General features: G+C 35.1%; 2 protein-coding genes across 2 annotated transcripts in view; both read right to left on the reverse strand.

Annotated features, from left to right (window-relative positions):
• Nucleotides 1–9,505, reverse strand: part of LOC141656666 (uncharacterized) — a 30,400-nt gene extending 20,895 nt beyond the window's left edge. The window contains exons 1-3 of the mRNA XM_074463641.1: nucleotides 9,286–9,505; nucleotides 9,036–9,067; nucleotides 6,068–8,031 (exon numbers count right to left, since the gene is read on the reverse strand). Of these exons, the coding sequence (XP_074319742.1) occupies nucleotides 6,391–7,761 (1,371 nt within the window). The 5' untranslated portion in view covers nucleotides 7,762–8,031; nucleotides 9,036–9,067; nucleotides 9,286–9,505 and the 3' untranslated portion in view covers nucleotides 6,068–6,390. The remainder of the gene's footprint in view (nucleotides 1–6,067; nucleotides 8,032–9,035; nucleotides 9,068–9,285) is intronic.
• Nucleotides 9,506–12,255: 2,750 nt separating this feature from the next.
• Nucleotides 12,256–13,305, reverse strand: LOC141655886 (hevamine-A-like). The gene has a single exon (XM_074462898.1). The coding sequence runs from the start codon at nucleotides 13,292–13,294 to the stop codon at nucleotides 12,389–12,391; it is 906 nt and encodes a 301-aa protein (XP_074318999.1). The 5' UTR covers nucleotides 13,295–13,305; the 3' UTR covers nucleotides 12,256–12,388.
• Between the last annotated feature and the right edge of the window lie 579 nt (nucleotides 13,306–13,884).

Genomic DNA, 13,884 nt, shown 5'->3' on the forward strand with positions numbered 1-13,884 from the left:
GGTTGATTGAGTAGAAAAAAATGTGTCTTACATTAGTGCGGTAGTGCCGTTCAGTGCCATGGCCTTTTGAAATGATGGGTCAAGTCAGTCAACTGCACTTCACTGATTTTTTTTCAAAATTACTAAACATCGCCCCTATATTATTCATCTCGTCCCTAATGTTCATTTTACTTTCCAACTTTGCCCTTTACTCTAAAACATTCTCAAAACTAATTATTGGTAATTCAAAATATGAGTGACGGTGACCCATTTTACGATAATTAATAATCAAGCACGATTAAATTCGAAACAAAATTGACGATTAGAAACGTAAAAACTTCAAACGATCATAACTTTGTGCTCGGGTGTCTGATTTTGACGATTTTTTTTTCAAATCACTTAACTCGACGAGACGAACGCAATGGTAAAAAAAAAAAAAAAAAAAAAAAAAATTGGAAAGTGGGACCATTCGTGTGAAAAACACGAACTGGCCTAGGCCGGTTCGTGTGGTTTACATGAACCAGCCTTGGCCAGTTCATGTGGATTACACGAACTGGCCCAGGCAGGTTCATGTAAACCACATGAATCGGCCTAGGTCAATTCGTGTTTTTTACACGAGTGGACCATTTTTCATTTTTTTTTCCTATTGCGTTCGTCTTGTCGAGTTAAGTGATTTGAAAAAAAAATTCGTCAAAATCGGACACCCGAGCACAAAGTTATGATCGTTGTAAGTTTTTTGGTTCTTTAATCGTCAATTTTTGTCCAATTTAAATCGCTATTTCGTATTATTTTGAGACGGTTTTGTTTTGTTAATTTCTGAAGCGGTTTTTTTGAAATTTTAAATTTAAAATCGAAAATGAGTAAAAAGGAAAGTATATGGAGTTTTAATTACTCAAGGGCAAAAATGTAATATTTAGGGGCGAGATGAGTAAAACTAGGGGCGATCTTTAGCAAACCTGCTTTTTTTATCTCTTAATTGCTCATCTTTCCAAGTTGATGGTTGTTTGTTTCTTCTTCACTAGTTTTAAACCCGTGCAAATTGCACGTGTTTGCTTTTTCAATTTTTTTATTAAAAAAGATGTAAAAAATAATGATCATAGTTAAGATTTTAAATTGTACCCTCTCTATCTTGGTCATTTGTTATCCTATTTTATTTTTGGATGTCTCTCAGTCAATTGTTATCCTTTCTATTTTAAGAATAAACTTGATGAGCAATTTGAGCATTCACACGCAATTTGATCCACTTGTCATTTAATAATTGGCCCCCTTCTTTTTCCTTGATCTCTGTCCTAAAACCAAACGACAACAATTGACCGGAACGAAGGGAGTATTATTTTAGTTATTATGTTTTGATTAGTCATTACTTCGTACTACCTCCAATCTTCTATTTTCTTCCTCTTTACTATGGGCACAAGAATTAAGAAATGGAGTATTATATTGATAAAAAGTTGGATGGGTTTGATAATAGGAGAGAGGGATGAATAATTAAGAGTTAAATAATGAATTGTAGGCCACAAATATTAAAGTAAGGAATAAAATAGGATTAAAAGAGTTGGGTGGGTGGGGTAATAGGAGAGAGGTATGAATAAAATAAGAGTAAAAAGTTACCAAAAATAGAAAGGGGAAGAAAACCTGAATAACCGTTTTAGGAAATATGGAAGAATATGGTGAATTGGAGGGAGTATTATTTAATACGAAGATTATGGATCATGTATTGATGTACATATACTACTATATAAGATGGTTTTACAATATGATTATGTGAGATCACCCCTCATATAATTGAGTAGTTATTTTAAATTATTATTATTTTTCTTTGTTAAAGTGGGTAGTTATAATACTCCTATCACACATATTATAAGATTCACCATCTTTTGACGGACCAACATAACTCATATATTTAAAGTCAAATTCTTGTATCACTTCTTTTCGGAAATTGGCCTTCGTAAGATTAATTAGTTTCTCTTAAGAGGGGTATATCCGTCTTAAAAATGAAATGGTGAAATACTCTTTCATTTAGCTAGATAGGATAATATTTTGCTAGTCTCTATGAACTTTTTTCTGTCTTACCAATACTATTTGACCGGTGTTAAGGTTAAAATGTATATGTCTATCTTAGATAGGAATTGTGTCGTAACTAAATGTCACCTAAGATAGGCCTATATTAGAGGTGATCATTAGCGGGTTTTAAGGGACATGGACATGCCTAATTGCAGGCTAATTTTATAACCCGTGTCTACCATTGCGGGCTTAGTTGATTGTCCAAGGCCGCCTAATTACCCGTTGGCTCGTGAGCTCAAAGTTATAACAAAAAATCTTGTTGTTAACCTAAACGAAATCACTAAAACTTGGAAGAGACGGTCTCTCACTAAGTTATTGAGAGACCAATTTTTTGTACTCTTTTATTTGTATTTCGTACCTGTTTTGTTGTTGATCGTAACATAATAATTTCGTACCTATTTACATAATAAATGTACACATTTTATCATTAATCATGATTTGTACCTATTTTATTACCTTTAGTACCACTTTTTCTTAAAATTGTACAGTGGTCTCTCAATAAAGCTTATTAAGAGACCGTCTCTCAGCAGACCTACTCGAACGAAATTACCTATAACCAAAAACAATGTAGGTTTATGAAAATAGAAAATTTAGCGGGCCTGGTGGAGCGGCCCATGTACATTTTTCTTAATTATACGTCCCGATTAGTTTAAGCGGTATTGTCCATTACCCATTATTTTAATATACTTTTATAACCAAACTCGTTTAAATAGCGGGTGAAGTAGAACGGGCCAACCCACACTTAATAAGCTCTAAGTTTTTTTTATCATAATTATAATTAACTAAGTGAATTATCTCGTTGTAATGCACGTGCTTTGAACCTAATACATAACAACTTTAACTTGTATACTTCCTCCGTTCCAATGAGTTGTATATGTTTGTTATTAATAAATAATGTACTTGATAATAACTTTTATGTTATACATCAAAAAATATAATGAAAATTCTCCTCACTTATAAATAGTGCTCAAAACGCAAATGTATACAACTAATTGAAACGGAGAAAGTATAACACAATACAATACAGAATATCATCTAAAATGGACCTATACAACTCATCTAACAATTTGGCCCATAAAACTATTGTCACAAAAAGAACCCTAACCCCACAATCTCACATAAAAGCCTCCACTAATACACTCTTCCGTCTTTGCTATCTCCGTCTTGTCTTGATCCATCCATTTACATATATTTGTACCAATTGGTCTCCCTTGTGACGGGTTACCATTTGTGGCGGATATTTCGTGAGTTAAAATGGTAACAAAATGGGTTAATGGAGAAAGGGGACCACATAAATAGTGTTGCAGAGAGAGAAAAAGTGGGTACTTTGTGAGGTAAAATTTACTAGGGCTGTAGCCCTAAATAAAATATCAAATAAAATTTTGTGTACTGAGAAAGCATAAGCAGAAAGTAGCACAGTTGGTTGTTGAGCTGTATATTTATCAAGGAGACAGTGGTTCGACTCCCACACAAAGGAAGTTTTTCATAATTTTTAATATCAATTCATAAACCAATATTATACCATCTTTTATGCTAATCTTCAATATTGATTATTTTGATACGGTAGTAGCGGAGCCGTAAAATTTAATTTATGGGATTTCAAACAAAATATTAAGACAAATCTTGTGTAAAAAGTATAAATTTTATTTTATTTAACCCACAAATTGGATAAAATACACAAAAAAATTCACTTTTCAAGTGTCTAGGAATCCGAAAACTCATACATGGATCTGCCAACGGTTTGAATTTGTCTTTAACCAATACGTTTCAATTGTCTATAAATCTACCCCTAGATGGATTTCGTTCCTGGTTCCGCCCCTGGGTGCAACAGTAGATGACGGATTTTTGTTGAAGATAATATAAATTAGTTTTGTTGATATAAATATTTACTGATGTTTTTTTGTTAAAATATATATTTATATTTTTCCTATATATATAAAAGACCTTTTGTTTCACATTTATTAGGTAGATATTTTTTACATTTGTTTTAGATCTAGATTAATAATAGAACTTTTTACATTCGTTTCAATCGGGAAATATTTGCATTGAAGCATTTTTTATTTGTTGCTTTTGCTATTTTTTTAATTTTTACGTCATTATTGAATAAAGAGTTACAGTATTCTTTATTTTATCAATGAAGTTAATAAAATAGAGGATTAATAAATAGGATAATCGATTTATATTACAGAAATATAAAAATATTGTTATTGTAATTATAATATATAATTTTTATTTTTATTCAGTATTGGAAATGCATATGATTCAATGACTATAGTTGAACACTTTTGGAATTAAACAATTTAAGAACAGATTTACTTTGGTTATCAATGAACAGTGGCTTTCAATTAATTCCCAAATACATGATGGCCCTGAAAATCAGGAAACAAAAAAGTGCATTTGAATAGTCAACTTTCAACCACAGGCTGACACATCAGCTCTGTGGTTGTTCTTTTAATAAATAGGATTTTTTTATAAATGACCTTAAGAACACTTGTTGCAAATAATCTCTCAGAATACTTATATACTAGTATGGGTACCCAGCTTCGCCCGGGCTACCTGTATTTAGCATTAAAATATATTTTCAATTAACTAAAACTATTTTAAAGTTGCATAACTCATAAATATCATTAATATATTTTTCTATGATATGGAGTGTATCTTAAAATTACAGTGAAATAAATTATGAGACAAATTTACTACTCCCGCTATTAATATTTTACTCAAATTGATTGCTTAGCTAATTTTTCATATATATATTTCATTTTGTTCCTAGAATTATTACTTTTATTACATTCGTTATTATTACTTTTACTTTCACTACTCCCGCCGTAATTATTGTTACCTAATTATTGTTACTTTCACTACTTGTACATTAATATTGATAATGATAATTTCACTACTGTTGTTACTTCTGTTATTTTCAACTCTTTAAGTATCCAATGAGTGATTACTATATCCAATCAAGGTTACTTTTATTACTCTCACTACTCGAAATAAATATATTACATATATGCATTAAATTAATTAAGTCAAAATAATTATGGAATATTATATTTTTCGGAAATCTGGCTTGATTTATTTACTTTTTATTAGTTTCCAAAATATAATATACTTATATTATATTTATTTATGTTAAAATAATTAACAACTTTATACTAATTAATACCATAAGTGAGGCATGTTTATTTTAAGGAAAATTACCATATTACGTGTTCTCTAAATTTAACTATATAATATTTACATTGAAGTCCCTTGTTTAGGTCCATCACACAATGCTATTGATTTAAAACTATATAGTATAATTAATTTGTATAAATTTATTTAATATCATTGAAGTCCCTTGGTTTCTGGAATTAATATATAGTATTGATTGATTGATTCATTCATGGAGTATTATATTTCCTTAGAAAATGCTAGAAATCTCTTATATTCATGGAAGGCAGTATTTTTGCTTGCTCTTTCTGGTTGGAATGCTCCTGCATTGCGCAACTAACCCTTGTTTTAGCTCACGACAGGGTGTAATGAGAATGATAGAAAGTTTCTTCTCAAAATGCTTCCACAGTGCACGAGACGCTACAATTACTCCCTTTTCCTTGACTGCTGCAACTAGCCTGGCATTTAATGCAGTAGCCTCACTGGCAGAATTATCGGCCTTGATACTTTTACAGCAAACTGATTAATTTGCAGCCTTCAAAATAACCTTTTCAGCAAACTGATTAATTTGCAGCCTTCAAAATAACCTTTTAAACTTTGCCTGATACCGACTCTGCTGTGAATCGATGCCACGGCCAAATTTTACTGTGGAGTACCATGTTATGCAGTCGGAGCGTACAACAAAAATGTGGATTATAATCTGTTCCATCTATAAAACAAGCTTTGATTTAAGTAAATGTTTACATGTGTTTTATAAAAATACGGATGCCAATAAAAATAACTTCATTAATGAGATAGAAACAAGTCACTAAACTGAAATTAAGATCGACTATTAGAGCTAAGTAGCTAACTACCCCAGCGTCGAGCATCGAACCTTGAACAGAGAAGCACCAATTATCATCTGACTGATCAGTTCCCTGTTAGCATGGCCATGAGTGCTCCTCCATGCACCCTCCCTTCAGGTAGAGATGCCGAGTATGAGGATTCCCCGGTTGTGCTTATTAGGGGACCATCTTTAGGAAGCGCAGTCTCGAGCGCCATTATGTCATGTTCATAACCCCAATAAGCGAAACCATTCCAGTGACTCGAGTTTCCTTCTACGATATTATCATTTTCTGGTTTAATAAGGGTTTCATGGCGGTTTCTTTCATGTTCGTGCCAACAAAATTCCATTACCATGGACTCGCTTGTCTTGGACTAGAGCAAAGATGAGCAACACGAACCCGGTTTTCCCTCCAAAAACTTATCACGGTGATCAACGCCGCCATCTTCACCTAGGCTTGACCCTGGCTGGCCCCACAAGCAACGCTTCCCTCCGCCATGCGCCTTGCAGAAATCAGTCCGTCCCTGTGCACTCTTTCCACATCCTTCAAACTTGCACCTCTTCCCGCCACCATGACGCACACAAAACTCTGTTCTGCCTCTAGCACTCTTGGTGCATCCAAGTGTCTTACACCTCTTACCACCACCATGCGACACGCAAAACAAGGTCCCGCCATGGACGCTCTTGGTGCACACCCCGCCTCCCTGGTAAGTACATCGCTTACCACCACCATGACGTTTACATAACAAGGTGCTTCCTTCGGCACCCTTAGTGCACTCAGGAAAGGTGCACCTCTTTCCACCACCATGGGCCTTACATAATTTAGTACTCCCTTGAGAACCTTTAGTACAGTGAGGATACTCGCACCGTCTTCCGCCTCCATGAGCAATGCAAAGACCAGAAACACCCTCTGCACTCCTGGTACAATTTTCCAGCTTGCACCTCTTACCACCACCATGACGGATGCAAAGACCGGATTTTCCTCTAGCTGCACGAGTACAACCTTCCAAATAGGTACACCGTCTTCCACCTCCATGTGCAATGCATAGATTGGTTCGTCCACCAGCACTTTTGCTACACCCTAAATGTTCACACCTTCTACCACCGCCATGAGCCTTGCAAAAGTCTGTCTTGCCCTCCGCGCCTTTCTGACAGCCCGGCCTTTGACATCTACGCCCACCACCATGAGAGATACAGCGACCTGACGCTCCTCTTGCAACTTTTCGACAGCCAGGAAACAAGCAAGTCTTAACCTTATTTCTTCGTTGCTGTTCCGAAACTGAAGTCCCAGGATCATTTATTTCTACAAGAGAAACCAGGCCTCCTTGTTTCCATTTCGATGATGTAGATCCTTCGTCTACAAATTGTTCGATGCCAACACTAGTGAGATCAGATTCTACACTCCCAGTTAACAAGCTTAACTCAAGATCAACCCTCAGCTTCTCGTTTCCATCTTTGATTTCCGTCCTAGACTGTTTTATGTCATTACACGGCCTCTTAGCTCCTAGACTTAGATTTAAGTCCAAAGAAAGAGTTTCAAGCATTCCGGGATCAGAAAGATTTGAACTTCTTGAATAACCCAAATCCAAATCAAGATCTAAAGAAATATCATTCAACTTTCGTTTGCTAGATCCTCCTTCATACAGCTCAGGAGCCACGCCAACAAAACCGGATGAATTCAGTCGTAAGGAAGTCTCCGTGAAACAGCTCAAGCCAACATCCATTCTACATGAGGAGTCATCCATCTTGTTTTATTCGAAATATATGTATCGTCTAACTAATATCTCTATTAACATAATTGTATGTATATACAAGAGAGCAGCAACATTAATTGTTACACATCATGCCACTGCACCATACTCCCCCACTGACGAACCCTGATGTATCTTTGCGATCCATGATGATAATCAATTGTACGAAAATTAATCTCAGGATGGAAAAGAAATTCAAATGTATCAGCAGCAAGTCAGCAACTCATCAAATTCTTGCTTGCAAACATCTGTAATTTTTTGATTCTGTTAACCAATAAATCAGTAAGTTTTAAATAGACGAAGTCAAAAATAAGCATGAGGGCTCAGTGTAATAGGAATAAATATAATAGTTGGGCCTCAATTATCACAGTGTGCCTACAAATAGAGCATTTATATTAGGAGTCGGTCTTGAAATTGTTCTTGTTGATTTTTACACTTTGCGAGAGCATTCTTTTATATGATTCTCTTATTGAAGAGAGTGCGAAAATTGGAATAACGAATGCAAAAACCAAATCTTTAAACAAAAGGCAGCACATTTGTGATCATGTCTTCAGCTATTCGAACAGCATCAAACATTATACAAAAACAAAAGGCACAAATTACAGATCCTAAGTTGAATTACAGAAACTTAAAATGAAATAATACTTGGGCCGTCAAACTTAAAAGGCACAAATTACAGATCCTAAGTTAATTAGTTTAGTGTCAAAAGTAGCACGAGTCCAGTAAGTTCCATGGCAAGAACAATAATACTTGGGCCGTCAAATAATAGTTCAAATCAAATGTCTCATTTCCGTGCTTAATCTTATTTCCGACCTCTTTCTCCTTTTGGCACATCATTATATTGACGATGTGATAGAAAGGGAAAAAGGTCGGCATACGAGATGAGACAGAGGATGTGCTCCAATTAAATACGAGCAACAATTCTATTATACACGGCATTTTCAATATTTTTTTTGGCAAAAAAGTGTCCACTTTGAAAAAAAAAATTAGTCCTAGAAAGCAGTTACTATTTGCCCAAAATTGGTCAATATAAAGTGGTCACATGATCACATCTTTCTCGTGCACGAGTATTGAGTACAAACAAATGAAAAGAATGTAAGATAATAAATACTTATAAATAATACAAAAAGTGGAAAAAGTAACAAGCACATGTATTGAAAAAAAATTGAAAGCACAAAGAAACGACTGAGGAAAACGTAAAGAAATGAACGAGAGAGAATGCAAAATGAAATTAGCACGACAAAGAAAACGGAGGAACAAAATCTTACCAATTAGAAACAAAAGTTAAATCAAACTGAACCTGCACAGTGCACAGTTGACAGTGATGACAACACCTTGTTAAAGCAAGTATACTTGAAATCTTGAATTAAGTACAGTTCAAAGATTTGGGACAGTAAATAAATAAGAAAATGATTGACGGGTCTAAAAATAGGATATATACCGAATCGGGTAAATAGACAAAAATTGAATAACAATAACACAGAGGAATGAATGTGGTGCAGAAAAGTGGCAGTATACCTGATGTATCTGGACTATCAATTTTTTAAAAAATATAAAATTAGAGAAAATAAATGATATTTTTATTTTTTTAAAGAGAAAAATAAATGAAATAGAGAAAGGGGAAATAATAGGGGCAGCGGCGGCGGTTGTTGAGACTTGAGAATGTGAGAAGAGAAGTGTGTGTGGGACTGTGGGGGGTGTGATTAAATACGAGGATAGAAAGGTTGAGTAAGGAAAGTACGTCTGTCATTGCTTGGATAATTTGCGATTCTTTTCCTTTTCCGTTTCTTCTTTTTCTGTTTCTATGGGCCCAACGTAGTGACTCGATCCGAATTCGAGCAAACCCGAATTTGTGATTTAATAGAGCCTGGGAATTTTGCGACCTGACCCGATTAGATGGCGACCCGTAACCAGAAAAGACCCGATAGTCAGTGACCTGAACCCGACTCAGACCCGACCCGATTAAATTGATGATCCGACAATTATTAAGCTTAATATTGATCAAAATGAAAATGATTTAATGCTTAAATTGATACGTTTAACTTAGTAATTATGTAACTAAACCAAATAATAGTTAAAAACTAAATTTAATGGTCGAAAATTGGAACAATGCGAGAAAGTAACTGGACCCGATAATGACCTGACCGAACCGATACATCATTTGACCCAATAACGACCTGAACCAAACCCTACTCGACCCAAAAGGGTAGACTGACCCGATGTGATCCGAACCGAATATGATCCGACCCGACTGGCCCGATTGCCACTTTTAACGGCAACTAGCAAGTCTTGTTTGTGATTGTCATAAATATGTTCCGTCTATTATTTTCGTTTTTTTAACACAAATTTTATTATATAACCGTCTTACATGCGACAAAAAATTTTGATCAGTTTTTGATAACTAATGACCACTTTTGGACAATAATGACCACTTTTTATGACTAAAAAATGAATATATTTTTTTCAAGGTCGTCATTATTTACCGTAAAGTGGTCATTATTTATCAAAAATGGTCACATTTTACCAAAAAAAAATACGGAAAAAGTTCACAAAAGAGATTTGTTGTCTTTTTTAACATTGTTTGTAACAATTATCAAGCCTTGTTTGTGATTGACCATTTGACCAGAGAGTTAAAGACTTAAAGGTTATTCTATTTTTTTCCTTTTAATCCTCCTTTGATTTTTTTCTTATTCACGTGCGAATAGATGTCTATTAAGTGGATTTCTTTTGATTTTTTTACCAAATGAGCAAGATATAATATGATATCTCACTTTTATAGGACACAAAAATGGAAAAATATGTGAAAAAAAAACTGCTAATGAGGGTGTGTGACTAGGTTTAAAAAGAGATAATGCGCTCATTAAAAAAAAAAAAAGGATTACAATGTACAAGACAATTATTTAATATGACTTTTGTTTATTTCAGGTTCATTTACACATAATGATAGTCCCTTTGGTAACTATATTTAATGTACTAGACTACGATTTTTTGGTGGTTTATTTAATGTACGTTTTATTAGTTGACTTTGAAAACGGGTAAAAGTATGAAAAAGGATCACAAGACCAGTACAAGGCTACCAAGGACATAAAAGTATGAAAAAGGATCACAAATTCACAAATTTTCAATTAGTCAAGATTGACCCAATTACTATTACATAAATTTTATTTGTGACGCATTATAAGTTTATAACCGAAAAATATAACCATTTTATGATAAAAAGAAATCATTATCTGATAAATGTAAGGTTTTGTGGATGGTTACCCAAAAAAATAAAATGGCCATGTTTTCTTCGTCCCAGCTTGTAACCCGTTATAAACTAGGTAGCACGGACACTCCTCTTAACCAGCCGTCCTGTGTATGACACCGTGTCGAACATCGAAACTCGTGGGACACTCGACTAAACGTGTCGGACACCTATAAAGCTGCGTCTAACTTTCTTCATTTATTTGGGCACGTGTTCATGGTATTTGGACACGTCTAGGACATGTGTTCATGGTATTGGACACATTTTAGACACACTTTCAAACAAAATCAAGTTGAATTTAAGGTGAATAATGTGCGTTGTTTTATGGTGGAGAAATGAGTCGAACCGGTGGTAAATGATGTTATTTAGAGAACAAAAGAGATGAGGAAAGAGATGGGTTTTAGTGGGAAACTCAAGTTTTACTTTCACTTGCCTAAATTTAATATCAAATATTTTTACAAAAATAAAATCGTACATTTATAAGTATAAAATAAATATTACTCACTCCTATTCACTATATTCTTCCCCCCCCCTTTTTTTTTTTTTTTTTTTTTGGTAACGAGGGAACCCGCAGCCGCTACCTTCGGTGCGCACTGGATAAACCCTCGGGTATACGTAATAGCCTGCAAATCACGTATACCAGGTAAGCCACCCGAGGGTGACAGGCTCGAAATCTATTAGGCATGGACTCAGGCCAAGAATGCTCCACAAGATTTTGCTCTTGGTGAGGCTTGAACCTGAGTCTCCTGGGAATTTCACCCAAGTTTTAACCACTAGACTCTCCTTTTTGCACAAGAAATAAGAAAGTTAATTTGGACCACATAAAACACACTACCCCACATGCAATTGAATTTAGACCACATAAATCAACCCAAAAGAGGAAATAGGGAAGAAAACCTGAATAATCCGAAAAGAGAAATAGGGAAGATTATAGTGAATAGGAGGGAGTATTAGATTATTTAAATAATGTGTTCCGTGTTCTAAATTTTATTGAATATCGTGTCACGTGTCCGTTTTCTGTCCATATTCGTACCAGCACCCGTTTTGGTGCTACCTAGGCTGTCACTTTTAAGTTCAGCAAACGGCCAAGGCAACAAAGCGGTGTTTACAACAGCCCAAAATACAAGCACGTATCAAATTGGGCCCAAACACAATAGAAATTCAATTATTCGATAAACGGCAAAATTTGCCGCAAGGTAGTAAAACGACATGCATTTGCACATGCAAAACGTCAGACTTCAATAACAAAGAAAAAGTCAACTTTATTCAGTCGTTTAAGAAAAAGTCAACATTGTTACAACCTCAAATCTCAATCTCAAATCAACAATAATGTGACATAACGTAATAATCGTGTTAAATTGATAATTTAACACTTAATCATACAAATTTGACAATTTGTTTAGTATAACCACTTTGATCATCATAAAACTTAGACCAAAACATCACCCCTCCATATTTTCGCGACCTTTTAATGATCGGTAAGACTTTTTCAATCAGCACATTGGGTGGTAGAAACCCGCTTCCGGCCGCTTCTGTGGCGGCCGGTAAACCCATGAACAACTTCCTAATGTACCTTTTTGAGCTCCATAAATTCCATGATGTTATTATGTTGGTAAGGTTACCATTATATTGGCAAGGTGGATTGTTGTAAAATTGGACCCATACATAGTCGAATAGGCCCGTTCTAAGGGGTGTGCCTAAATATTTGTCCGGGAATGGACATTGTGGGGCCGCGCCTAAGTACACCTTCTTGCCTCGAAAACTGTATCGACGTAGAAACCATGCTAGATTGCTCCAATATGATATGGATCCTGACTCGATGTCAAAATCAATACCATCTAGAGCGGCGTCACCTAGGGGTCTCGAGGTTGAGTGTCCCCCTAGGTAATTTTTGTATAAATATTTAGCAAAGTTTTTGGCATCGTTTCTGGAGGAAAATGAGTAGTTCCCAACACCACCACCTAAAGAGAGCAAGACTTTAATGCCTAGGGATTGGCAAAACTCGATCTCACTTGATAACCCAACACACCCTCCAGATGGCGGGTCACAATGACCCGCTAAATTTAAGGAGGGTACTTGACCGCCTCCAAAAATGTTAAGAAAGGCCAAATTGACATATTTGTATCTTTTGGTGGCACATGTTTCATTGAGCCGGCCCTCATTGCCGTTTTGGCCCCAATAAATGGCTATACCACCACGTTGACGGTGGAAGTAGCGAGCTTGGGAAGGGAAAGGAAGGAGGATGAGGAGAAGAGGAAGGATATATAGCTTTGTAGCATACATGTTGTATGATTTGCTGCTCATATGCTTACAATTTTGGTTATATATATAGTAGAGAACTTGAGAACGTGCTATAATCAAGTGATGTGATGGTCAACTTTGCCTTATAAATGTGTAGGGTATATTAATCAATTGGTCTTTCTTAAGACGGATATATTTATCTTAAGAATAAATCGGGTTATTGTTTGTCCATTTTCTTCAACTTTTTCTCAATAGACAATATTGTGTCCTAAGACGATTTAATGGTCGATTGTTTAATGATGCTGAGAATAACGATTTAATATTGTTTTACTAGAGGAAACGGTAGTAAATAAAGAGAGAAAGAAATGGAAATATAATAGGGATTTTTTGGATGGTGGTACCAGCTTTCTTCCTCCTTTCTTGGTGCCTAAATGTGCCTTGGTGGTAACATATAGGACCCTAAGACCATTTCCATGATTCAAATACTCATGATTGAATTAGTTGTGAAAGTAGATATCATACGTGACATCGACATGACGAAGATGAGTAAATGGATAATCTTATTAAATAACCTCACTAAAATAACTTGATTAAAATGCTAATGATTTGTTTTGACCAAAGAATGTCAAGAA

The sequence above is a fragment of the Silene latifolia genome, chromosome 5 (assembly GCF_048544455.1).
Source record: "Silene latifolia isolate original U9 population chromosome 5, ASM4854445v1, whole genome shotgun sequence".
Lineage (NCBI taxonomy): Eukaryota > Viridiplantae > Streptophyta > Magnoliopsida > Caryophyllales > Caryophyllaceae > Silene > Silene latifolia.